Below are 26,877 nucleotides of genomic sequence, written 5' to 3'. Positions count from 1 at the left end.
TTCTTTTCTGCCTTCGATCTTTATCACATAAATGATAGGAATCGAATAAAACTTTACATAAAAAGAGAGAAGGCAGATGTTCCCCCACCCTCCTGCCCCCTCAGCACATTAAAGTGGTTCGTAGTTCCGAGCCTGCGGCCCTTCCCTGGGAAGGGAATCTGTGGCTTTCGTGGGGACAGCTGAGGGCTATTAATACCCGAGGAAGTCCTTTACACTGGCCCCAAAGGGGAGGAGTTAACATCTGTCTCCCTAAGCGTGCTTCTGAGGCACGGCCCACTCTGAGAACAGATCTCTGTCTTTATTTGGTTGAGACGTCATGTGTTGGAGTGTTTCGATCCTTTTTTAGTCATTTTTTGTGTCTCACAAGTGGCTGACAGCTTGCCATGTGTATTGCTTATTTACAGATCCATTTGGGAGCGCACTGTGAGCGTCTGAGTTAAGTCCTGGGCAGCAGACGCAGTCACAGTTTGTTCTTTGAGGTTGCTGTAGCTGGTGTTGCTCAGGAAAGGCTCAGGCCCTGAGGCGGGATCTAGAGCTGTGGCAGAGCGTGGCAGACACCTTAGCCTGGGCTGTTTCCAGAGCAGGCACTACCTGGTACCTGCCTGGACCTTAGAGTGCATGAGGCCCAGGGGTCAGAGCCAGCATCGAGGGTGCTGGAAAGCCGGGCTGAGGTGGCCCAGAGCTGCAAGGCCCGATTCCCTCATTTTACACAGGAGAGGGAGTGGGGAGAGGGAAGAGAGGCTTGGCTATGGCCACACGGCGAGTTAATAGCAGAGCTGGAATCCAGCTCCCTTGTGACAGGACAGAAATCTGGTCACATGTTGACTGGGACTCACTCACCACCCCGATCCTCTCCTACTTGCTGGCCAGAGGCACAGTGGCACATCCCTGGGGCTAGGTCAATGTGCCCATGTGGTGTTACAGCTCAGGCAGCCCTAATGGAGGGCTGTTTCAGGACAAGTCCTGATGGCGTGTGGCTGGGAGAATGTTCAAGCTGGAAGGGACATGAGGAGTGACTCCGTATGGTGCTCCCCAGGTGGCGCAGTGGAACCACCCGGGAGCTCCTGAAATGCTCTGTGTGGACCCCGCCCTGCAGAGTGAGCGATTCTGATTTAACTGGGGTGGGGGGCAGGTATCAGTGTTGTTTAAAAGCTCTCTTAGATGCTTCTAATTAGGTGATGCTGATGTGCAGCCAGGCTGAGAACCCCTGATCCTGTTCAGCCTGCTCCTCATTTAGCAAACAGGAAGACAGAAACTCGGGGCCACTGAGGGGTTTTCTTCTGTCCCTTCCGCAGTTCGAAGGCAGCTGGCGCTGAGTTCAGGACCTAAGGTCGCTTCCACCCCCTCCTTGCCTTGTTTCCCTGTCAGGCATCAGCCATGGATCTTCGTGAGGCTGCGGAAAGCCTGTGGAAGTCACTGGAGTGGCTCTGGCTTGCTCGTGTGCCTCTTGTGCACAGATCCACTGGAGACACCGAGTCGGCTTCCTGGTGCCTTTTTCCAGCCTCACAAGACAGGGCAAGAGAGCTCGGGTTTTTCAGTTTGCATCTGGCTTTGGAACTTTGGGGGAGATAGAAGGAGAGTGCTCATAGGCGTGTGGCAGCTGTCAGCACCGTCCCAGGAGCGTTTTGTCTGGAGTGTGATTCCTACAGTACATGCTGCCCGGGGGGCTTGGCCTGAGCGGGTCTCTGGGAGAAGATGCCGTGGAGCTGTAAACATACCTGGGCTGGGGCCTGGCCTCATCTACCTGGTCTTCTCAGCACAGCATTCAGGCAAGCGTGGCGCTATTAAAGCAGGAGACCAGGCATGGCCTCCAGGTGCTCACCTTATCAACATGGGGTCTTTGAACCTGGCTGGCTTGTCCTAGAGCCCCCAACAATAAGGCTGGAAAGTACACCGTTGTTAGAGACCTGGGCGGTTGTCCTTAGGAAGTTTATTGCTCCTGGTTTGGTTGCCACATGGTGTAATTACCTTGTTTTAAGCCTCAGCTGTCCAGAGAGATTGTTCCAGAGTGTCAGATGCTTCTAGCCCCATTGAGCCCCTTCTCCGTTGAAAGGCCTTTGCAGAAAACCCTCGAGGCACCTTGCCTGCCAGTCACCACTCAGCTCCAGGCTGGCTGCCTCTCAGAAGGCCCTCCCTCCATTGAGTGCGCACCCCTCTCCATGGCAACCCCAAGAGGTTCTGTAACAACTCAGCCAAGGAAACGCCTTCACCAGGTTCAGGGCCAAAACTATCTGATGGCAAATTCCACAAACGAGTTAATTGATCTTTGCATCAACATTTTGTTTCCAACCCTGCTTGTGTTGGAAATTTTTTTTCCCAACACAAGTCCTCGTGTTAGAGGCCATGCATTTTTGATGTGAACAGTTGCACCAAAAACTGATATCGCCTTGGGCCTCGTCACTAGACTTCTTTGTGCCTCAGTTTCTGCATTTATAAGATGGGAATCACAGCAAGGTTGGACTGAGGATAAATAAGTCAATATATTTAAAATACTTAGAGGAGTGGCTGGCACTTGGTATGTAAGTATTGGCAACCACTGCCGTTATCGCGTTTGGTAGTAGAGGATGCTCAGAACCAGTCCATTGCAGCAGGTTCTGGTTGCCTTCCCTGGCAGAGGTGCCATCGTTGGTTCCGAGGCCCCTGAGGTGGTCTCGGGGATTAGACGGGTTCATAGTCCACAACAGCGGAGCCCTCATGTCATTCCAGCACTGGACGTGAGGAGGGAGGGTGCCGGCCTAGAGAATCAGCGAGGGTTCCCTCCTCTTTGAACAGTCATGTCCCACACTGTGATGCGGGCATCATGGGAAGTCTACATGCCACGCAGCCTGCACGGGCAGGAAACACACAGATTGGCCTGTGGAACAGCAGCTCAGCTACCAGAGCAATGAGGAATCGAGATGTGACATGAGGAGGCTGTGTGTGCACACACGTGTGCATACATCCACAGGCCCTGTTGGTTCTGACATGAGTCTGCTAGCTGCATTTACTTTTTTAATTGTAGGTTTGTCATAGGAGAGAGAGAGAACACTCTGTCATCAAAGGTTCTGTAAAAAGTATGAGGTAGATGGCTCGGGTCTTATCGATCGCCCCCATTTTACAGATGAGAAATTGAGGCCTGGGATGTTAAGTGGCTTGTTCCAGGTCACACACAGCTAGTGGGTGTCAGACCTGAAATTGGGACCCAGGCCTTCCTGCTCCTGGTGCAATGTTTCTTCTGTGCTGTGTGGCCTCTGAAATAAAAATGCATGTGGGGGGCCGGCCCCGTGGCTCAGCGGTTAAGTGCGCACGCACCGACGCACCGCTTCTCTGGCCATGCTGAGGCCGTATCGCACATACAGCAACTAGAAGGATGTGCAGCTGTGACATACAACTATCTACTGGGGCTTTGCGGGGAAAAAAATAAATAAAATAAAAATTAAAAAAAAAAAAATGCATGTGGGTAGTTTTCTAGGAGATGAGGAAGTGGGTGGAGGTGTGCCACAAGCAGCAAGCCCTGTTCCCCATCCATGACTAAAATAGACTTTTAAAACCCCTAAATATCCAGACCCTGTTCGGCACACCCTGGACTATCCAGGAAGGGAAACAGCTTCTGGCTTCAAAGCCACCCACTACCTGGTGACCTGAAGCCTGTCTCCAAGCACAGGTTTCCTGTGGGCCAAGTGGGGTGGCAGCCCCCACCTCGGAGGGCTGGGCAAGTTACAAGACACCTGGCACCTTGTTGATTCCTGCCCATTGGCTCCCTTTCTCTTCGAGGCTGCGGGAGACTCCCACCTTTGTGATGCACACCTGGGTACCACTGGCTGTCAGAACTGGAGGCGATGTGGACTGTGGGCCTGATGGGATAGGGGTGGCCAGGAGTGCAGCCACGGGGGCATTTCTGGAGTTAAAGTCACTTCTTTCAGGGGACAAGAGAACTCCGGGTAGGAGAGAGAGACGGAAAGGCATGTTGAGACCCTGACTGGTTGGATGACATTCATTGGTAGACTTCTTTTTCTCCTAGATCGTTAGAAATATCCAGAGTCCTATGGATAAAACCCCTGGCCCACAGACTGCACTTTGCACCTGGGATTCTGATGCTTTGGCATCCTGCAAACCTAAAGCTCAAAGCAGGCACTGTGCTCCTGGTGACCCTTTTCTGTGTCAGAAAAGGAGGATTTGTGGGCACTGGTCTTACCGTGTAGGTCATTAGAAAAGGTTCTTGGGGCCGGCCCCGTGGCTTAGTGGTTAAGTGCACGCGCTCCGCTGCCGGCGGCCCGGGTTGGGATCCCGGGCGCGCACCGAGGCACTGCTTCTCCGGCCATGCTGAGGCCGCGTCCCACATACAGCAACTAGAAGGATGTGCAACTATGACATACAACTATCTACTGGGGCTTTGGGGGAAAAATAAATAAATAAAATTTTAAAAAAAAAGGTTCTTGGGGATCTACAAGGTCACATTGCATTGCTTCATGGGGAAAAGTTGGTTTTAAAACAAGAAAGAAACACGTTTGTTGTTTTTAGAGAGTAGGGACCTTCTTGTCCTTTGCTGAGTGGATGATGACCTAAGAGCCACCCCAGTGCTGTAGATTTGAGGGACAAGGTTTGGGGCATCACCAGATGCAGCCGTGTGGCCTTCCCCTGGGCTTATCCTGTGACCGAGGGTGCGCCAATGGGCCTGGAGCCACCTGGCGGCTGTCTGTGTGCAGGTAGGGAGGAGGGAAGGGAGGACTGCAGGGCCCAGGGTCCAGCATGTGGTTCACTAGCACCACACTGACGAGCCTGGTTTACCAGCTGGCCCATGGAGCAGCGGGACGTGCAGGAGAGACTGGCTGATGGGGGTCCAAGGTGTGTGGTGGGGGGATAGCGGGCTGCCCTTCCCTCCCTGTGCCAGTGCATAGTTCACAGCACAGTAGTAGAAGTGAGGGTCTTTGCTCCTGAGAATACTCGGGTGGTCCTCATGGCTTGGATTTTGATGCATTGACTCTCTCACCTCAGTCTTACTGGCGGCACCAGTGTGCCATAGTCTCCAGGTGTTTGTTGCCCTCAAAATGTCTTCCCAGGATGCACCAGTGTGCCGTGGTCCCCAAGTGTGGTACCCTTGGGATGTCTTCCCAGGATGCACCAGTGCACTGTAGTCTCCAGGTGTGGTACGGTACCCTTGGGATGTCTTCCCAGGATGCACTAGTGTGTGGTGGTCCCCAGGTGTGGTACCCTTGGGATGTCTTCCCAGGATGCACTAGTGTGTGGTGGTCCCCAGGTGTGGTACCTCCGGAATGTCTTCCCAGGTTGCACTGGTACGTTGTAGTCTCCAGGTGTGGCTCTCCAGAAGGCCTTCCCCTCGCGTGGGGTGCAGAATTGGAAGTAGAGGGATGCTGCCTTTGTATAGGTTTCACAGCGTCACCTGTTACTGGGAAAGTTTACACACAGATAAATTTGTTTCTGTCTCACTGAGATAAACGAGCCTCTTGTAGTTTGAGGCGATTGCATTTCGGTGGTGCATCCTCTCCACTGGAGACTCCCGTTCCCTGTCCAGCACATAGCTGACAATAAAGTGGTTTATAACCTGCGGGAGTACTGGTGTCTTTTCCCAGCGCTTCATTTCCCCAAGCATGGCGCTGTTCCCAGGGGTGTCCGATTTCCCACCGCCATTCACCAAGCCCCACACCATTCTTAAGCAGCAAAAACTGGTTTTGCAAAGTAAACTGATACTTCCGTGGGTATCCTCCAGGAATTAGGATGGGGCGGCCCTTTGAGGAGGCAGATTGACCCTGGCTGCTCACCTCCTCCTCCCCACCCCCTTTCCTCCTGCTTGTTAACACTTGAGTGCGCAAGCAGAATGAGGGAGGGCCTTCCCTTTCCCTGGTGATGGGGAGGAGGGCTGATCAAACAAAGCCAGCCTTACCAGGAGCCTTTATGGCCCCTGAAGTTCCTGGCTGGCCCTCCCACTGGAGCAAGGGAGGCCTAGGCTTTAAGCAAACTCCTTGGGAGATGAGCCTTTCTGCCCAACTGCCTGCTCCAGGCACAGGGACCTGGCCGAGCCAGGGCACGGGGCGAATCTTTCACCCATCTCCAACTCTGCAGCTGATGGTGAGGAGAAGGGTGCTCCTGCAAGGCACCTGTGGGCTTTTAAGCTTTTTATGCGGTTTGGCTGGAAGTCCCTGCAGCTTGGGAGCATGACAGGTTTCCGACCTTTGCCACAGGTTGGTAAGGAGGCACGGTCAGATGATGCTGTGTATCCTGAGCTGGAGAAATCAGGATTTAAAACCTGGTGGCATGGCCCGGGTTTGGAGGGTGTGGTTGAGTCTGTGCCTCGTGTCCAGAAAGGCTGTGGTCTCCCCTTGAATTTTCTGTAGGAGACCAGACCGTCTCTGGGACCCGAGGAGCATCCACTCTTGCCTGCACCCACTTCTCAGGCTGAAGTCAGAGAGCCTTGGTGGCTGTGTCTTTTCCCATCTGTTCTGTCCTCTCTCCCTCACCTGCTGGATGGCTTCCTCAGGGCCCAGCGTGGATTGGGTTCGGCCCTGGGCCCCGAGGAGGGATAGAGGGATAAGCACACATCATACCTGCTCTGGAGGAGCTGATGGTTACGATACTTTAGGACACAGGAAGAACCCTTCCTAAACTCTGTCCTAAAGACAGAGGTTGAGCCTTAATTGGAAGAACCCTTCAGAGTCTGTTATTCCTAACAAAGAAGGCCAATTTAGAGTCAGATAAATTGGAGAAGGATTAATTGTTCCCACTTCTTGCATGGTCTTCTAGGTGCTGTGTTGTGGGCCCCACCACATTTACAGTGTCCTTAAGAAACATCCAGTCCAGGGAGTGGAAGATAGATTTACTCTTGGGTGCAGATGGATTAGTTGTGGCTGCCCAGAGTGCTGTGTTGAGAAGAGTTAGGAGGCCTTGACCTGGATCTGTGGGAAAGAGTGCTTTAATTGATTAGTGATGTCTGCCAGGGAAGCTGGAGGAGGATAGTAGCGTTCCCTGCACAGTGTGTGTTATCTCTAATTTTACAGATGAAGAAACTGTGGCCTAGAGCAGTTGTGACTTGTCTGTGTGTTTAATGGTGGGTCTGGAACTGGAAACTCAGGCTGCTGAATCTCAACCCAGTGCCCCTTCTACTGCTCTGACGTTGAAGAACCCATCCTAGCTAGAGACGCCAGACATAGAAGTGTGAAACAGTAAGGAGAAAATGTCAGACTGGCCCTGATGAAATGGGCTGTTCAGAAGCTACACCTGGGACAGACCGTGCAGAAGCTGCCATCCTCAACTCGCACTGTGTTTCCTTCAGTGGTAGGAAGAATGTGTAACTTCATGGGCATAGAGAATGCAGGGAAGATAATTCCAAAACCCAAAAGATTCTCCCCATGTTTGCTGGCTGATTTGTCACATCTGCCGTGTCCCCAGCACCTGCGTGCTGGTGTTTTAGAGACTTGGGGTGGTTCCCCGTGCAGCCCCTTTGGTAATTGTCATGGGTCTGGTGGGTCACAGCCCCTTTCAGAGGACAGGCAGCGTTGGGGACTGGGACTCCCCATAGGGAAAGCCCCTGAAGTGTTAGCTTCTGCCCAGCCAGGTGCTTCTCCGGAGCCACTGTGTGATGTAGGTCTGGCATTTTCCATGATGGGAGCAGCATGTTAAACAAAGGGTGGATTAAGGCACACCCTGCTTCACATCCCAGGTTTTAGCTCATTTTTCTTGCAGGAGGGGAGTCAGTTTGGCACTTACCAGAGTTGCTTGATTTTTCCACCAACCATGTCACTACACCCGGGCGTGTCGTCATTCCCCCGGTTGCACATTCTCCTTGGCCAGGGGTTAGAGTCGCAGAAGGGAGGAAACAGAAACCTGCTGGGGCGTGCAAGTTGGGAACCCTCCCTGGAGCCTCTGCAGGTGCACCAACACCAATTCTATATCCACGCTCCACTCGCCCCTTCTCCCTCTCTTCCACTACCTTTCTTTCCCGCTTCTAGGCTGACCTCCAAAAACAGAGAGTGCTTCATTTTAAGAAGCACATAGGAAAAAAAATTTAAAGCTTGTAATTGTGGTTATGTAAGAAAATGCCAGTATTCTTTGGAGATGCGTTCTGATCAGGGGTGAAATGACATGATGCTGGAGTTTGCTTTAAAACTCTTTGTTTTATAGCAGAGGGAAAAAAGATGAAGCAAATCTTTCTCATTGTTGAATTGGAGTGATGGGTATATGGGGGCTTATTGTACTGTTGTCTCCTTTCATTTACACTTGATGTTTCTCACAATGAAAATGTTTTAAAAGTGTATAGGATTCTGCTGCAGACTTCTTGGCCTGTGTATAATTTCTGGTGCTGTTTACCTCCTGAGAGCTGCATGTCTCCCTTGTATGCCCGCACTTTGCTCTTCGGTCCTTACTCCCTTCTGCTTGGTGAACAGGGATGTGCTTCTTTATGTAACATTTTCTGAAAAGCTGCAGTGCACTCAGCCACCCCAAGATGACCAGAATTTCATCAATAACATTTTACAAGGGGTTTTGGGGACTTTTGTATGAATAGTAATGTGAGTTTTGTTTTTATTAGACAAACATTTATTGAGCATCTATGTGTGAAGACAAAACAAATGAGAGGAAATGAGTGATGGGGGAGGGGTCCTGCCAGTCTGAAGATCTCACTAGAAGCCTGAAGATGTGGCCCCGGGAGGAGGAGGGTCCTTTTAGGATCCCACCCCGCAGCGTGGAGGTGCTCTCTCACAGTGGGCTTGTCCAGTCCCCTGCCGCCTCGCTGCGGTTTGATATCCCATAACACCTGCTGTATTTGGCCCCACACCCCTTTGCCTTTACTTAAGTTTTCTCATCCTGTTCTCAGGGTAGATCCTTTCTCCAGTAATTAAACTTCTTAGGACGGAGAAAGTTCAGGTTTTTTTCGTGTTGGTTTTAAGCAGGCCCACTGGAAATGGGAAACAAATAAGGCACTGCAGTGGGAGGCCCAAGCACCGGTGTAGGTACCAGACCTGGCTGTGGAAGGCCATCGCTGTCACCTGGCCCTGGAGCCAACAAGGAGAGCAGGTGCTGGGATGGCGTGGAAGGAGGCAGACTTGCACTGGAGTCTGTTCTCGTGTTACACCGTCACCATCCTGCTCACGTGGGCTTGCTGCAAGGAGGCACGTGAGGGGCAGTAGGTGACGGAGTGAGAAAACGCTGGCCGTGCAAGACCAGTCAGACCTTGGAATGGCTCATCCCGTGGGCCCATTCCCTAGCCCCAGAGACAAAGGCTGGATCCTGTACACACTGGCCTGGGGGTGTGTGTTTCAGCCCTGGACCCTGAGCTTGACCCTGTTGGGGTGTCCTTCTTGATGTCATCCTCTGCCTGCAATGTCATCCTTGCCCTTTCAGCTCTCTCCCTCCAGCAAGAGTTGGCCTGCTGAGTGGGAGGCCTTGCTGGGAGGAGCACCGGGTTTTAGAGGCAGGCTGGCCGAGGGTGAAGACCTGGCGCTTCCACACATTAGCTTGTGATGCTGGGTCATATGTTTGCTCCCAGTGAGGGGGACGCCGCCACAAGGGAGCTGGGGAGGATCAAAGCTCTTGGTGAACTCGGCTGTATTGCAAGCCAGTGTTCGCCATTGTTTCTCAACCTCTGAGCGGGGAGTGCAACTTGGTGTAGTCACTTTGCAAACTGTCTGGCATTAATGCCTCAAGTTCAACATGCACATACCCTACGGCCCAGCTGGTTTCACACCTAGGTGTATAGCCGAGAGAAACTCCCGTGCGGGGACTTCGGAGACTTGTATGAGAATGTTCACAGCGTTTCTGTTCACAACCGCAGAAACCTGGAAACAGCCCAGATGTCCATCAGTGGGGGAATGGATGAATACACTGAGACGTGACCACACAATGGAATATTATACAGCTGTCCAAACACATTAACTACAGCAACGCACATTGATGTAGATAAATTTTAGCAATATCATAAATATTAGGTAACAAGAGCATATGCTCCCGAAGATTACATAGAGCATATTCCTTAGAGTTGAGAGCAACTAAAATAAATGTGCTTTTTAGGAGTATTTACAGATGCAGTAGAACTGTAAAAGAGAGTGAGAGAATGTGTGCCTCTGATTCAGGTCGATGGTATCTTGGATGGGGGGAGGCGGGGGTGGGATGGGGCACCATCTGGCTAGATGTGGGTTATTGTCAAGGTCCGAGCCTTTGTTTTGGGTGGTGGGTTTGCAGGTGGTTATTCCATTGTGAAAAGTCACTAAATGAAAGTGAGCCATGTGTGACCACAGGGAAGTGTCATGAGCCAAGGATTATGATTAATAATTAACCCAGTTCTGTGCATGTGAGGTCCAGTACTCCCCCCACATACACACACACTGCTGAGTTAGTTTTAGCAGAGGCTGTGATGGCCCAGTGTTCACTGTGGGTGGAGTGGGGTCTCCTTTCCTATAGCTGCCCCCCCCCCCCCGCCACGTCTCTCTGCCGCCTGTCCATCCAGCTCAGGTCCCCCCCCCCCCCCCGCGACGCCTGCTGGCTGTAGTGACCACACCAGCTTGTGGCTTTGCTCGTCCTTCACTGCTTGTTTCCTATCTGTCACACAATCAGTGCCTTGTTATATATGGCCTCACCCACTAATCATTTCCACATGTATATATCTTTCTAACGAGATGGTGATTTCCCCGAGGCCAGAGGTCGTGTTTTATCTCCTCTTCTGTGGCCGATTACTCCCCAGCAACCTTCCAGTCTCCCCTTCTTCCTTAATAAAGAACCCCCAGCCTCCCCTCCAGCTCAGCATGGCCCTGCAGCCGAGTGAGACGGAAGTGGCAGTGTTGAGTGCTCCTTCTGGGAAGCCTTCCTGAAGGGAGGTGGCCTCGTGCGTTTCTTCCCCACTCCCTCCTCCCCACTGCCCGGAATGCAGCACAGTGCCCCTGTCCCTGACACCCTGGGGTGGGGGACGATCATGGTCTGCCTGTCTTCTGATACCTTGAATCTTGTGGAAGTCACTATTTTCAGGCCTTTGTTGCTCACAGATTACTGTAATTCTCAGGGATATGTCATGTAACCACCCCCCATCCCCATGGTTCTTAGCAATTCGAGGTGCATAATGATTGCATCATGAGTCCTGTGGATTAAAAGGGGCAGCAGGATCTTAAATTGGCATCTGGACTCCAAAAAGCTGGTGTTGGGTCCCATGCTCCACTCACCCGCAGGTGACCTGGACAAACTTAACCCGTCTGAGCTCCACTAGTTCAGGGAGTTAGGACCTGCACCTGCTGACACCAGCGTTAAGCCTGTTGTCAGACACGCAGTGCTGTGTGCCCCGGGCGCTCGTTTGCGTGAATGGTCATTTTCACGGCAGTCCCTCGAGCTTGGGAGCTCCACTGCAGAGGCGTGAACTCTCCCGCCGGCCTGCCCCAAGCAGTGGCACTGCTCCCCAGGAAGGGACTAAGGGGCCCCCGTGACACACCTGTGCCTGTTGCAGGAGCTTGATCCTGGCCTGATGCTGCCAGCCCTCGGTGATCACTGCGACCCCTCCATTCTCTAGAGAAAGGTCAGGGCGGACAGTCTGAGATGAGATGACCTTTCATTTTCGGTGGGGTGGGGGGTGCTTTATCATGGCTTCTATTTATTTCTCTTTGCTCCTCCTCTAACAAAGACTAGTGTCTCGGTGGACACCGGGTGAGAGCCACCCTGCAGAGGGGTAAATGGTCGTGCTAGTGTAAGTGGGGCCAGCTTGTGTGACGGGGGTGCTGCAGCCAGAGCGGCCGCCAGCTTGCCCAGAGCAATTCTGTACCACGCCTGGCGTCTGGCCTCTTTTTCCTGGGTCTGAGTGGCCAAGGGCGTGGCTGCTGGCAGAAAAGGCCTTTCCCACCTCGGCGGGCCTGGAGTGTCCAACGCCGCACCCTATCATGCTGCCACCGTCTGACCTCCGGCCCGTGGCCCTGGCTGGGAGGGCACAGCACAGCACATCCCGCTTTTCTGTGTCTTTCCTCTTTGCTTCTGGATGGGAGCTGGGGTTTATGATGACCGGCTGCTGGCTTTCCAGGGTTTCTTCTCTCCTTTGTGTTCATTTAGGAAACATTTATTTAGGACTCGCCCCCATGCCTGCCCATTCCTGACTCCGAGCTCGCTAGTGAGGGCAGGTGATGAATGCCCGTCTCCGCCATGAGTCTGAGTTCCAGAAGGGCAGAGGTCCTGCCTGCTGTCACTCGCCATCACATCTCCGGCTCCTAGCACGCTGCCTGGAATAGCCCCAGGCTCGGTCAATACTTGTTGAGTGAATGAATGAATGAATGAATATAAGAGTGAGGCCATTTATGAGTGTACAAAGCACAGAGGACTGTGGCTGAGTTTGGGGAGGCAGATGCAAACACAGAGCCCTCCCTCAAGGCAGGTGTGCAGATGCCCTAAGAGAAGCACGGAGGTGTTCTGAGGCTCTGAGGGCACAGGACAGGTTGCTCAGGGCAGGCAGCTTGACGTGTTGATTGACAGCCTCTCCTGGGCGTCAGCCTGAGTGACAGTGAAGCCTTTCCTCGCCACCTCCCAGCTCCTCAGCCCTTGGGCTGCAGGCTCACTGTGTGTTCATGCCTCTTCTTGCCAGCCACACTGTGAACTCCCAGAGTTGGAAGATCTAGATTCCAGCCCCAGCTTCATCCTCAGTTGCCATGTGGCCTGAGGCACATCATTATCATATGCATCTCGGTTTATTCCTATGTAAAATGAGCACACTTCAAGCACCTGCCCCACTGAGCACCAGAGGATGTGTACAGACTGGAAAGTGTTGGACCACGTGAGATGTTCTTCACACACACACACACACACCCCTCACCCCTTGCCTAACAGAGTCCTACACATAGTAGGTGCTCAGTTAATGTGCATGTTGCATCCTCTCTCATCTTGTTTTGGCTCAGGCTGGAAGAGTCCACTTGCCCTGGTGGCGGAGTGGGTGCAGACTGTCATCCTGCCCGATTTGGGCTCAGGAACAGCTGGTGAGGGTCCCTCCATTGGCCTGGAGGGTAGGCTCCCAGCTGGCCCTGCAGGAAGCCAGAGCAGCTGGCCTGCCCTGTGATCAGGGGCAGGTCTGCATGCCTTAATTTTCCCACCTCCTCCCACGTGTTCTTGGATTCTGGTGGTCTTCTCACCCAGCTTACCCCCTCTGAAGGAAAGCTTCTCTTTTCTTTTTTAAAAGAAACAGAAAGGAACAAAGAAAAATGGGGGGTTCTTTTAGTCCTCAGCTCGGAGCCTGGTGCGGTGGGGGCCCAGTTGGTCTAATTGAAGGGCATTGTGTCTGTCCCCATCCTTTAGGATGCACATTGGAGCTGTTCACGCAGTGGACACAAGCGCCAGCCCTGGGACGGGTGGCCCTTCGTCAGCTCATTTGACGGGTGTCGAGTGAGCTCCTCCTGGTGCCGGGCCCTGGGAAGCAGTGGGGAGGGAGATGGTCCCCCCACCGTCGGGAGCCCACAGCCCGGTGCACAGACTTGAAAAGTCAAGCTGGTTTAGCAGAGGAAGCTCAGTCTGCGACTTTTTAACTAGTGACAGAGGATTACGGGTCCCTTCCCCACTTCCCTCAGCGTTTTATACCACAGATGTGTTACCGTGCTTGTCACATTAGGTTACATAAGGGAGTGCCATCCTGTCTTAATGCCTGGCTCAGGCAGACATCACTAGTTGATGGTGGCACTCTCTGCCTCTGAGCCCAGACTTGGCCTCAGAATCTTTCTCAACACAGCGCTCTGGATAGCCACTACCCACCACCTGGCGCCCAGGCTTGAACCCTCTTTATAACCCCTGGTATCAGGGTGGGTCACTCATGTGAGAGCTCCTTGTGCCTCCCGAGGCTTCAGCATGGGCCATCGGGCCACGGAAGCCCACTGCAGGCACTGCTGGCAGTGGCCTCAAAGGTTAGGCTGGGCCCCCACCAGCATCGTGCTCAGTAGGATGGCACAGCGTGTTCCAGCCGCAAGACCTCCCCAGGCTGTTCGCTCCGCCTGGACCTCTCTTACTCCACGTGTCCGCCTGGCTCACACCCTCTCTCCACTCGTGTTTGTTCCACTGTCGTTCATCGGGGGGCCCTCCTTGAGCACCTGTCTGTAGTAACTTCATTTTCCATCACTCTTGATCATCCTGCTTTATTTTTCTTCTTAGCACCTAGTGCTTCCTGGCCCATATGTATGACGTATTTATTTGCCTTTTTATCTCCCTCGTGTACTACAGTATCCCCAGCATCAAAAACACTTGTTGATCAAATGGACCTTGTGTTGGCAAATGGCTAGTGGACCGGGAGTACCAGCTGCCAGTTAGGATTAAATGAGATAATGCACACGGTGTCTAGCCCAGCCCCTGGCTTATTAGGCCCTCTGATTTATTGTTGTTCAGAAGAAAGTGTTCTTTGCACTCTAGATGGGGGAGGGTGTGTTCAGTGGCCTGTCTGAGGTCCTGAGGCCTCTGTTCTCTCCCTATGGTCAGCTGGTTCAGTTTAGCCAGCAGGTGGTGAGCATCTGCTATGGGCAGCAGGTGCAGAGGCCTGGGGGTGATTCGGAGGTGAGCACGCTGCAGCGCCTGCCCCTGAGACCCTGAGGTTCCCAGTCACCTCGAATGTGGGGTACACTGTGCTGAGCTCGGGGGGCATAGACGAAGAAGTGATCATTGCCAGCCAAGGGGTTTGGGTCGGGGAAGGCACTGGCGGTGGGTGTTATAGGGTCGGGAGGATTGCATCAGGTGTTGGGGGGGGTCAGGCCCCCACCGGCCCCTGCCCACCCCCACCGTGGACAGCTGCCTTGGCGTCGATACCATCTGTTGAGATTTTCACTTCCTGCTGAGATGCTAGTCATTACAAACTTGTTGTTTCTTAACCTTCCTCCTCACCCGTTTTTCAGCTGTGTCCTGAGTTGCCCTCCCCCCCGTTTCCTGCTATAGAATAAATTCTTGGTGATAGAATAAAAGAACCTTCCAGAGTTTCTTGCTCTCTAGATGAAGTCTGATCCTTTGTTGCAAACTCCTGTAACGTTGAGAAGTGACTGGTTGGCGAGGTTTGTTTGCCTGTACCGTTTGTTTCATCTGCAGCTTTTTCAGAGGGGCGAGTGGGGGTGAGGGAGGCAGTAACAGCCTTACCTCGCTCACTTATCTGCTGCGGAGAGTTTGCACGCAGCTCCTCTGTGTTCAGATGAGGCGCCAATTCTGCTGCTCTGCCCGGGGCAGGCATCACTAATCAACCATGCACACTTTCCCCCAGACCCTGACCTGCCCTTGACTTCTCAGCACCCCACCAGCCCTTGGGAGTTGAAACCTCTGCCACCCTCACAGAACAGGCAGGCGTGTGTGTGCTTTTCTCTAGAGACCAGAGGGAAAAAGAAGGAACTAAGAGCAAGGAGAGGGCACTCAGGTGGTCCTGTTCAGTCCTTCCTGCCTAGTCCTCAGCCCCGGGAGTGGGGAGAATCTCTCCATTCCTGAGACCTCCAGCGTGAACCGCCACACGCAGGTAGCTGTCGCATCTTCCTGAATGGGTTTCCCTCTGTGGTCACTGTCGGCCTCCTGCGTTCATGCACCACATAGCTGTTTTAAGTTGGACCCTTGCAGCAGGCGGCAGGCTGTGTGTTCTCCCTGAGCACGTCTGGAGCGGCACCTGCTGGGGGCCTGATTATGTGCCAGATGCTGTGCTCAGTCTCCGGTAGGTTAGAAGTGATGCCACCTGGCGGGGGTTGAAGCTGAGGCCCAGCCGCTACAGTCTGGTGGTGGACCTGGCTGGGGCCATGGCTGCCACTGTGGAGATAAGCACAGACTGGGCACGGGCCCTGACTCCATGAGCAGAGGTTCTGGTTCTCCATCGTGGGACTGCAGTGGGAAGTGACTCCAGCACCTGTGTTGGGAGACACGAGGAGGGGGAACACCTTCTGCTTCTTCCTTTGCCCTTGTTGCCACTTCTCCCTGCCACCTGTATATGCCCCGACCCCTGTACATAGACACGTGCCTGGATGGCACCTGCTCCTCTTCATTCCCATTTCAGCTTGGTGCCACCTCTCCTTGGAAGCCTTTCTGGATTAGTCCCTCCCGTGTGCTCCCGTTGTCCCCCAGCTCAGATGCCACACATCCCCTCTGTTAGGGTGCCGGACTTGCCAGCGAGTCTGTCCTCTGCCAGGCTGTGAGCTCCGGAGGGCAGGGCCCAGGCCCATGCACACACCAGGGGTGCCCTCACCTGCCCCTTTGGTTGAGCTTGTCTGTCTGTCTGCGTTTCCTAGATTTGAGGGCAGAGGTCTTGTCTACATACTCTCCCCTCTCCCCCTGACCAGCTCACCGCCTGACACCTAGTAGGAGCCCAGGAGATTCGGTGCTGTAAATAAGTGAGTGAACGTCTGCCTTCTGCTCTCCCTGCCCGCCAGCCTCCTGCCCTGGGGAGATGGATGTTGAGGCCTGGCTGACTCAGGATGCCGCGTCCTGTGACACTCACGCTGTGGGGTGGTGGCACCCCTGCCTGCCTTTCCCAGCCCTCACAGGTCCCAGCAGGCTGCCACCTGCAGCTGGAGACTCCCAGGCACACTCTGCCCTCCTGCTCCGACTTGTACCCTGGGAGTGAGGGAACCCATGCTGCCCCGTCAGGCAGCGGGTGAGGGCTGCCAGGGTGTGGTGCCCACCCCAGCCCCACCTGGGGGCTGCCCACAGGCCTGGGGTGAGAGGTGGGGTGGAACAGAGTGGGTCACGGTGGCTGCATAGACGCCATGTTCCCCCAGCCCAGCTAGTTGCTGGGACAGGAAGGCCACGCCTCTCCCTCTGAGCTCCGTGGGCGCGGCCAGGGCAGAGCATGCCCAGGAGATCAGCCTAGACCCCCCCCCCCCCGCCACCTGACGAGGGTGCAAGGGAGCAGGTTGCATCCCATGGACCTGGTGATGTTAATGGCTCCTCCAGCCCCGCGTGAAGGGTGTCCCCACCCTGCTGTGACCCCGCACGCTGCACTCTGGCTGACAGGTGGTGACAGCTGTGAGCCCCATGCCCTCCCTTGCCTGCCCATCAACAAAAATGTTGGCTTTTCCAAGAAGCTGAGTCACAGTTGTAAGATCCCTCGCTGCCGTAAGATACGATTCCTCGCATCAGCTGCAACAGGGCTGCTGCTGTTGTAGCCGGGAGGAGTCGATAGGGTGGCCCTGAGCCACTCCAGGCCTGGAAGCGCCACCCCTCCCTCCCTCCCCCTCCCGTGGAATCCCTGCTGGAGCTTGGTGCTGACACGTGGTAGGCCCTCAGTAGACTCTGGTGAGTGGAAGTGAGCTTCTTGGTGTGGTGAAGGAGTCCTAGGATGGGGTCTGAGGAGACCTGGGTTTCTAGACCCACATGCGATGCTGCGCCCTGTGATTTCCCTCTCTTGGCCTCAGTTTCCCCACTCTAGAGGTAATCGTTAAGGCTCTTCCAGTTGTAAAATGCAGAGTCTCACCACCGCCTGCTGTTGGCTGTGATCTGTACGCACAGGTGTGTGTCCACCCGTTGGTCCGTCTTAGGTCCCCTCCCCCTGCACCTGCGGTTGCTGATGACGTCACAGCAGAAGTTCTTCCCCAGAGCCCACCTGTGCCTGCTGGTGACTGGGCTTATTCAGCGTGTAAAGTAGTTCCTGAGACACCATTGATGGGCAGAAGTTCTTCTCAGAGGAGATGAGTGTGGTGCCCTGCCCATGCTTCCGGGGCTGCCCCGCCACCATCCTTGATCCAGGGGCTCAGAGCAGGCACTTCCTGGCATCAGATGAGACGACTCCACCCACAGAGCACCCCCAGGCATCACGCCAGCCCTGAAGGGAAGGTGGCAGGTGTTCATGGGCACACTTGCAGTGTCCTCCAGTCCCTCCTGTTGGGTTTCCGCTGGGTTGTTCAGGGACTTGGGGGCTCTTGCCTGTTTTCAGAATTGGCAGCCCTGAGTCAGGAACTCCCTGAAGGTGTGCTGTGCACCTCTGTGCCAGCCCTGTGTCTTCTTTTCCAGGCCCCTCTCCCCACTTCTGAAAGAGCCAAACATGCCTTAGAGATGGTGCTAGTCCTGTTACAGGTGAGGGTGCGGCTCAGAGAGGGACTGTGACTTGCCTGAGGCCACACAGCAAGTAGCTTTGCCCTCACATGGTGGTGTTTGTTTCCAGGTGCTCCTTCCCACAGCTCTCCTCCTCCTCGGTCAGCTCAGAGGAAATATTTGTTTTCGTTTGTGTGAACAAAGAATGGGCTTTGTTTCTGTGAACACAGCCATGAGGACGGGCAGTTATGAAGTGTCGGGGGGGGGCGGTGGTTCTGATGATGTAGCAACTGAGGACGGCCCGAGTTGGTGGCCTTAAATCGCTGGATGCTGAGGCACGGTGCGGCCTAATTAGGGAAGCCGGTGCTCCTGGGCTGGTGCGGATCCGGGCTGGTTTCAGGCTCTGGGGACCCCAGGATTAATTGACACGAGGTGGAACAGATGGATCGAGTCTATCAGCAGCTTTACGTGACAGCCTCTTAACGTGAAAGCACTTCATTACTCACTCATTTTGCCGGGCTCCCTGCCCCCGTCCAGGCGGGAATGCGGCAGAAACCAGAGCCCCTTGTCCAGATGGAATTACAAGCACATGGCCCCGTGGGCCGGGCTTTGAACAGGCGGCCGAGGATAAATCACCCGGCTTACGTCTCCTCTCAGCAGCTAAATTAGAGAATCATGCTCCTGGCTGTAACATCCCAGAAAGTGGGCTGTGGCGCTTGGTTGTAAACATCAGGAGTCACCATGGAAGGTACGAGGCCAGCCTCAGCTAGAGGCTGCCCTCTAGAAGGTGCCCCAATCTGGGCCATCGGGAAGTCGCTGTGGTACAGGGGACAGATCACCAGCCCAGAGCATCCAGGCCTTGCCCTGGCACTGGATCCCGCCATTAAACCCCATCATCAGTGTTGTGCCACGTGCCCCCAGATTGGAAATGCTAGTAATTCTTGTCCTGACCACCTCACGTGAATGGGAGAAGGGAAGGGATGGGACCCTCCCTGCGGTGGGGTGTGTGTTTGCCAAGTCCAGGTTGTCAGGCAGTTTTTGTTTGGGCCTGACGTTGTTGAAGGGCATTCGAGAACCCTTCCCGGCCAGGTCCGGGTGGGTGGTGAGATGTGTCACATGAGGAGTGCTGATTGATGGCATGAGCATAGACCCCATAGTGTGTGCAGAGGATCCCTGGAGAACTACTCCTGACTTTGTAGGTCTCTCTGTGTGGTGCCCTGTGGGCGTCTCGGCCTTTCGGAATCCCAGAGGCATCTCACCTGTATGAACTTCAGCTGGTTCTATGCAGTTTCTGGAAGGGTTATCGCACTGGGATTTAGAAGTCTCTCCTCTCATAGAGTCCTGGAAAAGATGTTGGGAACATTAGAATTCGTGTGCTGCCATTCCTGTCTGAGTCACTTCTGTAGTTTAGGAATCTTAAATTACCCTTGCTTTGCTTTGTTTGCTCATGAAATTATCACATTTGGGATTTTATAATTGGAAGGCATGGTGTGTTCAAACTAGCATTACAAGTTCACTTTGAGATGTTTTTAACTTTTGCTAACATCTACAAGCTTTGGAATCTTAAGACACATGGCAGCTGATTTTGTTATGATTCGAGGTATAGGAAGTAACTCAATAGCTTTTTGCTGCCTCTGAGTGGGAAGTTGATAGACAAGGCAAAATGTGAAAGTGTCACAGAAGTGGGCAGATGAAACATTCGGAGTTCAGGGGAAAGAAAATCATATGCGATTAAGGGTGTCAAGGGTGGCTGCATGGAGGAGGTGGCATTGTCTATGAGCTTAGGCGAATGAGTAGAGTTCTGACTGGTGGTAATCCGGGCTGGGGATGTGTGAGGAAGAAAGAGTGCCCTAGTGGGAAATGTAGACTGTGTAGTGCAGTGTAACCAGAGGCTTGACCTGACGACCACATTTAGCAGTTAATACATTTCTGGGCTCTCCTTCACCTGTGGGACTCCTAACCATTCTTCACAGCCCAGCTCAGAAGCCACCTCCCCTAGGAAGCCTTCCCAGACTTACTTGGGCAGAGTTTGGCAGTACTCCCCGTGCTGTGCTGCTCTGACACCTGTCCTTTTGTGCTGTGACTGTCTACCTCCCTGCCTTTCCAGCCAAGCTTAGAGTTTTCAGCTCACAGCAAGGTGCTCACTGTGTGTCTTTTGAATATCTGAACTGCAAGCCTAAAGATATGCTGTGTGTGTGCTGGGTGCACACTCAAAGCTGATAGCACTCAAGTTTCTGATTTTCAGTATTGACTCTGAGAATGTGGCTAGGTCAACAGCAACATTCTTTGTGTTTCTTTGGCTGTGTGGAAGGCACATTTTGCCGTCTGGACCATCCTGATCTTGGCAGCCGTGAGCTCGTCTTCCCCCTGGATGCCTCTGGTGGATGGTTGTCTTAACTTTTCTGGGATTTCCTTCTCATTAACTCTGCATTAACAGCTCCCAGTCAAACCCCTGTGGAGGGTCATTTGTGGACCTAAAAACTGCGCCTTCAACAGCGTTTAGTTTTTCTTCCGGGCAAAATATTGAGCCATAAAATTCAGTCTCATTTGATGGGGGGAAAGAATTCCTCCTATTTCTTCATGAAATCATTGTTCTTAATCCAACAACCCCAGTGTTTTCAAAGGAAACTGAAGATAACCACACACACGCGCGCGCGCGCGCGCGTTTCCACCCTGTAACGTTCCGAGACCTTGTACTTCTTCCAGTGAAGGAAATGACCTCTCTGTTTGAGCAGGCACAGAGGTCAAGGTGGGCCCTGGCAGGACTTTAAGCCATTTCAGTGAGGCCCTACATTACTTCAGGCAGTGAGTGGAACTTTTCTGGGACCCCTGAGCCTCTGTCTTCAAGGGGCTGGTGCTCTGGGAGCCACCCCGCCCCCCAGGGCCTCCTGCCCTCGTGCCCCTGCACAGGGCTCAGGGCTGTAGGCCAGCCCCCGTCCTCATCCCTGCTCAAGCTGCCCGGGTTCTCCCGGCTGGGCTGGTGTCTCCTCTTCCCAGCTGGTGGAGGCTTTGCATTTCCTGATGGAGGATGCCAGATGCAGTTTGATTTTGGGTGGGGGGTGGGGGTGCGGGTGGTGGTGGTGGTGTTTTTTTTCAAAAAAGGTAATCTATTTCGTTTTTCATCTTGGATACTTGGTGAATTGTCTCAGAGGAAAGGATAATGTGTTTTTTTTACTGGACCTGTCATGTTCACAGCTCGATGTCTGGTAAATAGATGCCTCTGACTATATGTTCTCTGTGTGGGGAGCCATGCCACAGGGTTCAAGTATTTTAAGGTGATATAACCACATTATAGAACCATTGGGAAATCTTGCTCTAGTCCTGATCACCCTAATAAAGAAAGTTCTGTCATTATGGTATATGTCTTTTGAGGGTTTCTTCTTGTTTTTTAGCTTATCTTTAATACTGTACGTATAATTAGATAGTCTTTATTCATTTAAGCATTTTTTGTCGTCTTCCTAACCAGGTTGGGTGGCCATATCCTCCATTACCTAACCATTCCCCAGCGTCGGTTTGCAGCCAGAATGTTCAAGTGCTGTTCCCTGACCGCACGCCCCTGTCATTTGTCATCTGTAGTTTGAGGTTTTGTGCTTGCCCTTATAAGAGGATTCTAATAGGAAGGGAGCGTTTTCCTTCCCCTCGGCTTCCTGGTTCTGTTCTTAGAACTTCTCTCCACCAGTAACCTCTGAGAGCCAGTGCCACAGGCCTCGGGACTGGCCACGCTGTACTCCCCTTGTCACCCTCAGTTTGCCTTGTGGATCTGAATCAGGAAGCTGGGAATCCGAGGGCAGTGACGTACTGGGCTTGTTGACGCTGCGTGCAAACACAGGTGTAGCCCTTGGGACCTGTCGGCTAGGGTGACAGATGCTTCCTGGGGAGTGTCTTGGCCTGTCCTACCCCAACCTGAACACATATAGGGCCTTGTATATAGACAGCCCTGGGAGGAACGTGGGAATGGATAAGATCCTAGATTTTGGATTTGGGGCCTGGGTGGTGTCAGCTGGGTTCCCTCCCCTTTTTACATTACAGAGCACTTTCTAGCGCCCCTGCTGCTGAAAATCCAAATACACGCACCCTCCTTTGATCTGTTTTTGTGACTTTTGGTTTGTTTAAAGCCGTTACCATGGGATCCTTCCAGGATGCACTTAGTGCAGTTTCATTTATGAAAAGGAAAATTGGGGGTTTCCCCAGCATCTTATTTTTAGGATCTGAGAGCAAACCTGAAGGGGTCACAAAGTCCACCATGCATCACGGAGTTTAGCACCCCTCACCCCCCACCCCTGCATGCTCTGAAGATGGGGGGGCCTCTGGGAGGGCCGTACCCCAAGGCGGACCCTTCTCTACTGCCTGTCAGGCCGCAAGGACCAGGTGACAAGACAGAGGCTGCTTCAAGGCTTGTGTGTGCCCGCCTCCCTCATCCCTGCCTCGAGGTGTGACGGTGGCCTTTGCTTCTGCCTTTGTGAAGGTCCAGGTGGCACCAAGAGGGCTCACTGGCAAATCTCGGGGCTGCTCAGAGCGCACCCCTGGGCTTGGACTCTCCAGCCTTGCTCAGTACCCCGCGTGCAGCCCACTGGGGTGTGAGCAGGTGCACCCTGAGCAGGCCACTGTCAGCTGCCATCTCCACACTGTCTTTCTGTTCCAAGTGCCAAGCAGGAGGGTCTACTCGTCAGTAACCTCCTCACGTCCCCAAGAGACAGAGGGCCCGGCCTGTCGTCCTGGAGGCCCTGCCACCCGGAAGGGACAGGTTTGCTCAGCTTTGCTCAGAGACTGACAGCCCCTGAGTCCCCTCGTCACCAGTGTTGGGGAGCATGACAGCCACTAGACACGTGGCTGTCGGGGCCTCAAGCTGTGGCTAGTGTGACTGAGGAAGTGAATTTTTAATTTTAATTAAGTTTAAAAACTGATACTCGATTCAGTTATTGGGACACTTTTAAAAAAGCGTGTTTGGAACAACTTGGGTATGCGAAGCTGTTTTTTCAGATCAAGGTGTTTCCAAGGAAAATCAGCATCCGAATTGAGATGTGCTGTGAGTGTAAACTATGCACTTGATTTCAGAGACTTGTATGAAAAAAGTGTGTGAAATATCTCATTTGTGATTTTATGTTGATTATGTGGTGAAATGATAATATTTTGAATAGAATGCATTATTTAAAGTGTATTATTAGAATATTTTCACCTGTTTCTTTTTACTTTTTTTTTTTTTTTTTTTTTTTTTTTTTTTTTGTGAGGAGATCAGCCCTGAGCTAACATCCGCCAATCCTCCTCTTTTTTTTTTGCTGAGGAAGACGGCCCTGGGCTAACATCGGTGCCCATCTTCCTCCACTTTATATGGGACGCCGCCACAGCATGGCTTACCAAGCAGTACTTCGGTGCGCGCCCGGGATCCGAACCAGCGAACCCCGGGCCGCCGCAGCGGAGCGCGCGCACTTAACCGCTTGCGCCACCAGGCCGGCCCCTCTTTTTACTTTTTTTAAGGGGGCTATAGAAAATCTAAAGTTAAGGTGTGTCTCGTGTTGCATTTCTACTGGACAGCTCTGACCTCAGTCCACACTCACACCTCTGAGCCCGCTTTTGCTAGAAATGTGATTGATGGTCTTTTAGGGGAAACAGTTAATGGCTAGGGGATTGTTTGTGACCCAGGATTAGGTTTTAGGGGACACACGATGTTTTGAAAGGAACAAATCAAAAAAATCATCGTGTGTTCATAAAACATTGTTTCTTAGTTGCACAAGTGACACATTTCTTGTGGGGAAAGTTAGAAAGCACTCATTAGACAAAATTAAACATCCTGTTTTGGAAGGAGAAACCGTGGGTTTTCTAGCAATATTTTCTAGCAATATTTCCACAGTCTTTTGCTTAGATAATCATTAGCGTAAAAATACTGCTGTGCGCTGTTGCACTTCAAGATGACTTTACATTCTGTATCTCATTTGTAAAGGTGTGTGCCCTTCTTAAAGCGCCCTGTTAAGAGAGCTGGTGCCCCAGACACTTGGACAATGGCAGAGGGAAACCAGCCAACACCAAAAGGGACAGTGGTTACAAATGAATCGTCTGAAAGTTGGGCTGTGCACTTGAGTTTATATCGAGGCAGCGTAGGGACTCCATGACAGAACGGGCTCATCTGGCTGGGAGTCCTTCCTCTTGCTGGATGAGTGAGCTGGCACGTGGATTGCGCCGTTTTACTGGTGGTGTGTATTCTGCCCCAGCGTGGGACTATGGAATCCTTTGGTGAGCGCATTCAGTCGAGAGAGAATTTTTTCGTGTTGGCTTTTTCCAAGCCCTGAAGGAGGGCTGAGGCTTCAACCCAGACTTCTGTCCCACACAGATATTTACCAACTGAGACACATTTGAGAAAACATTAGCCATCCCTGATGCAGTGACATGTGACCCCAGATAATAAAGATGTTCTCCAACACTGAGTGGAGAGGGGGCCAGTGTGTTTGGGAGTGGGGTACACCTCATGGCTTAGCATCCCCTCCACCCAGTTTCTGGTGTGGACAGGAGCCATAGAAAGAAAATGAGGAGGGGAGGATAAAATCATTTTATACGTTCTTCGCTGGTGTTGGCCTCTCCTGGCATGCTTGCCTGGGCCTCCGTTCCAATCTGATGATTCAGAGTTCTGAGATGTTCACCAGGGCCTGTGGAATCAGCCGATTGTGTAATTGTCCGCCTGTTTTCATCAGTGCTAGTTGGCAGTACACTGAATACAGAGATTCCTCACACATACAGTGGAGCAACTCCTGAAGAAAGTTGTCTCAATGGAAACATTTTTTAAAAGGCATAAGAGGATCTTTGTTGGTGAAGAATTTCTATAGTGACCACTTTTCTTTTTTTTTTGTGAGGAAGATCAGCCCTGAGCTAACATCTGCCAATTCTCCTCTGTTTGCTGAGAAAGACTGGCCCTGAGCTAACATCCGTGGCTATCTTTATATGGGATGCCGCCACAGCATGGCTTGACAAGTGGTGCGTCAGCGCACGCCTGGGATCCGAACCGGTGAACCCCGGGCCACCGCAGTGGAGCGCGTGCTCTTAACCGCTTGTGCCACTGGGCTGTCCCCCTATAGTGACCACTTTTGTAAGACCAAGAATACTTATGACACCTACCCCCTTGTTTGTCTTCTGTAAAACTGAGTTTTTATCTTCTGATTTGTGGAAAAACAAGGCATATCTGGGCAGGGCAGACCGACCCGTTCTGGGAAACGTCAGTGGTGGTCAGCCTACGAGCTGGCACACTCCGACGAGAGCTTGTAAAAGACGTGCAGACAGGGGCCATGACCAATGGCTGGTGCCTGGGCCTTCTTTCAAAGGCCCGTGGTGTGAGGGCTGGGAGGCAGCTCGTTTCCTGTGCACCACCTCTCTGACGGGTACAGATTGCTGTGATTTATCCCTCTCCTGGGGAAGTGGCTGCTGTCAATGAGAGAATTCTCCTTTACAACTTGTACCAAGGACCTGCTGAACGCTAGGATCCTGAATCATTAGTTATGAAGACTCAGTAGCGTCTCTTTAATCTCAATTCTGTATTTTTTAATTGCACAAGCAAACCATATGATAAAAAATAATTAAAGAGGTCTTTTAAAAAGAAACTCACTGGGGCTGGCCTGGTGGCGTAGTGGTTAAGTTTGTGCACTCCGCTTTCGCGGCCCAGGGTTCATGGGTTCAGATCCCCGGGGCAGACCTACGCACTGCTTGTCAAGCCATGCTGTGGCAGGTGTCCCATATAAAGTAGAGGAAGATGACCATGGATGTTAGCCCAGGGCCAGTCTTCCTCAGCAAAAGGAGGATTGGCAACGGAAGTTAGCTCAGGGGTAATGTTCCACACCAAAAAAGAAAAGAAACTCACACCTAATCTTGCTCTCCTAGCATGTCATATATCTTCTTTTTCCCCAGGTCTCTGAATACAGGCAGACATAATTTCTTTGGTACTGGTCAAGGCAGAAGCACAATTAGCTTTGATTTTTCGCGTCTATTTATATCCTAAGTATTCCTTCCTGTTTAATGGCTGCACGCTGATCCAGTGACTTGATAAACTGTAATTTTCTTAATCGTTCTTTATTTTTGTTTCCTGTTCTTAACGGTATCTTTCCCTCTTTGTTCCTGTAGGAAGTTCTCCAGCAGCTGATCGTAATGAATTTGCCCAATGTTTTGATGATTGGCAAAGACCCGCTGTCTGGTGAGTGAAAGCCATCCGCCCTGCCCACCATGGTGCCTGGGCAAGGCCATCGGCTCTGGGCAGCTGTTGGATACACAGCTCTGGCTGCCAGCTTGGAGCCAGCACAGTGAAAACACGTGATCATTTTGGTGAGATTTTAAAGGGTGGGTTTATTACTCGGCGGCATTAAGGCAAGAGCACATTTCTTCCTTAAGAATGAATCCTCCTGACCCCTCAGATGCGTGTGCAGAGGCAAGTGAGGCCACTGCTTTGTGGGGCTTAGGGGCCTGAGTTGTATGGCAGACTCTCCGGGGTCTCCTCCTCAGTAAATGTGGACTTGATGACATTATCATGGGGTCTCTCCTCTTCACTAAACATAGCATTGATGACACCGTCATGGGGTGTGGTACCTATTGGAAAGAAAGTAAGAGTCTTCGTGTATGTGTGTGAGGAAGATCAGCCCTGAGCTAACATCCGATACCAGTCCTCCTCTTTTTGCTGAGGAAGACTGGCCCTGGGCTAACATCCATGCCCATCTTCCTCTACTTTATATGGGACACTGCCACAGCATGGCTTGACAAGCAGTATATCAGTGCGCGCCCAGGATCCAAACCTGCGAACCTTGGGCTGCCAAAGCTGAGCACGTAAACTTAACTGCCGCTGCCACTGGGCGGGCGCCGAAAGTAAGAGCCTTTTGAGGGAACTGATGTCTGTCTTCCACTGGGATCCTGTGATGCTTTCTTCACACCATAGTAGATCTCACCAGGATGTCCTGTCGTATATCTGTTTTTAGGTCTCCCACTGGACTCGGG

The 26,877-nt window shown here is 52.5% G+C and overlaps 1 protein-coding gene across 3 annotated transcripts in view; it reads left to right on the top strand.

The window, feature by feature from the left end:
- Positions 1 to 26,877, top strand: part of CCDC88C (coiled-coil domain containing 88C) — a 127,536-nt gene that overhangs the window by 24,971 nt on the left and 75,688 nt on the right. For all 3 annotated transcript variants that reach the window (XM_058567558.1, XM_058567557.1, XM_058567559.1), the window contains one exon: positions 26,017 to 26,086. In XM_058567558.1, coding sequence (XP_058423541.1) covers positions 26,017 to 26,086 — 70 coding nt within the window. The remainder of the gene's footprint in view (positions 1 to 26,016; positions 26,087 to 26,877) is intronic.

Source organism: Diceros bicornis, chromosome 24 (assembly GCF_020826845.1).
Source record: "Diceros bicornis minor isolate mBicDic1 chromosome 24, mDicBic1.mat.cur, whole genome shotgun sequence".
Classification (NCBI taxonomy): domain Eukaryota; kingdom Metazoa; phylum Chordata; class Mammalia; order Perissodactyla; family Rhinocerotidae; genus Diceros; species Diceros bicornis.
The sequence above is the reverse complement of the archived record's forward strand: the minus strand, read 5'-3'. Positions and strand labels throughout refer to the sequence as shown.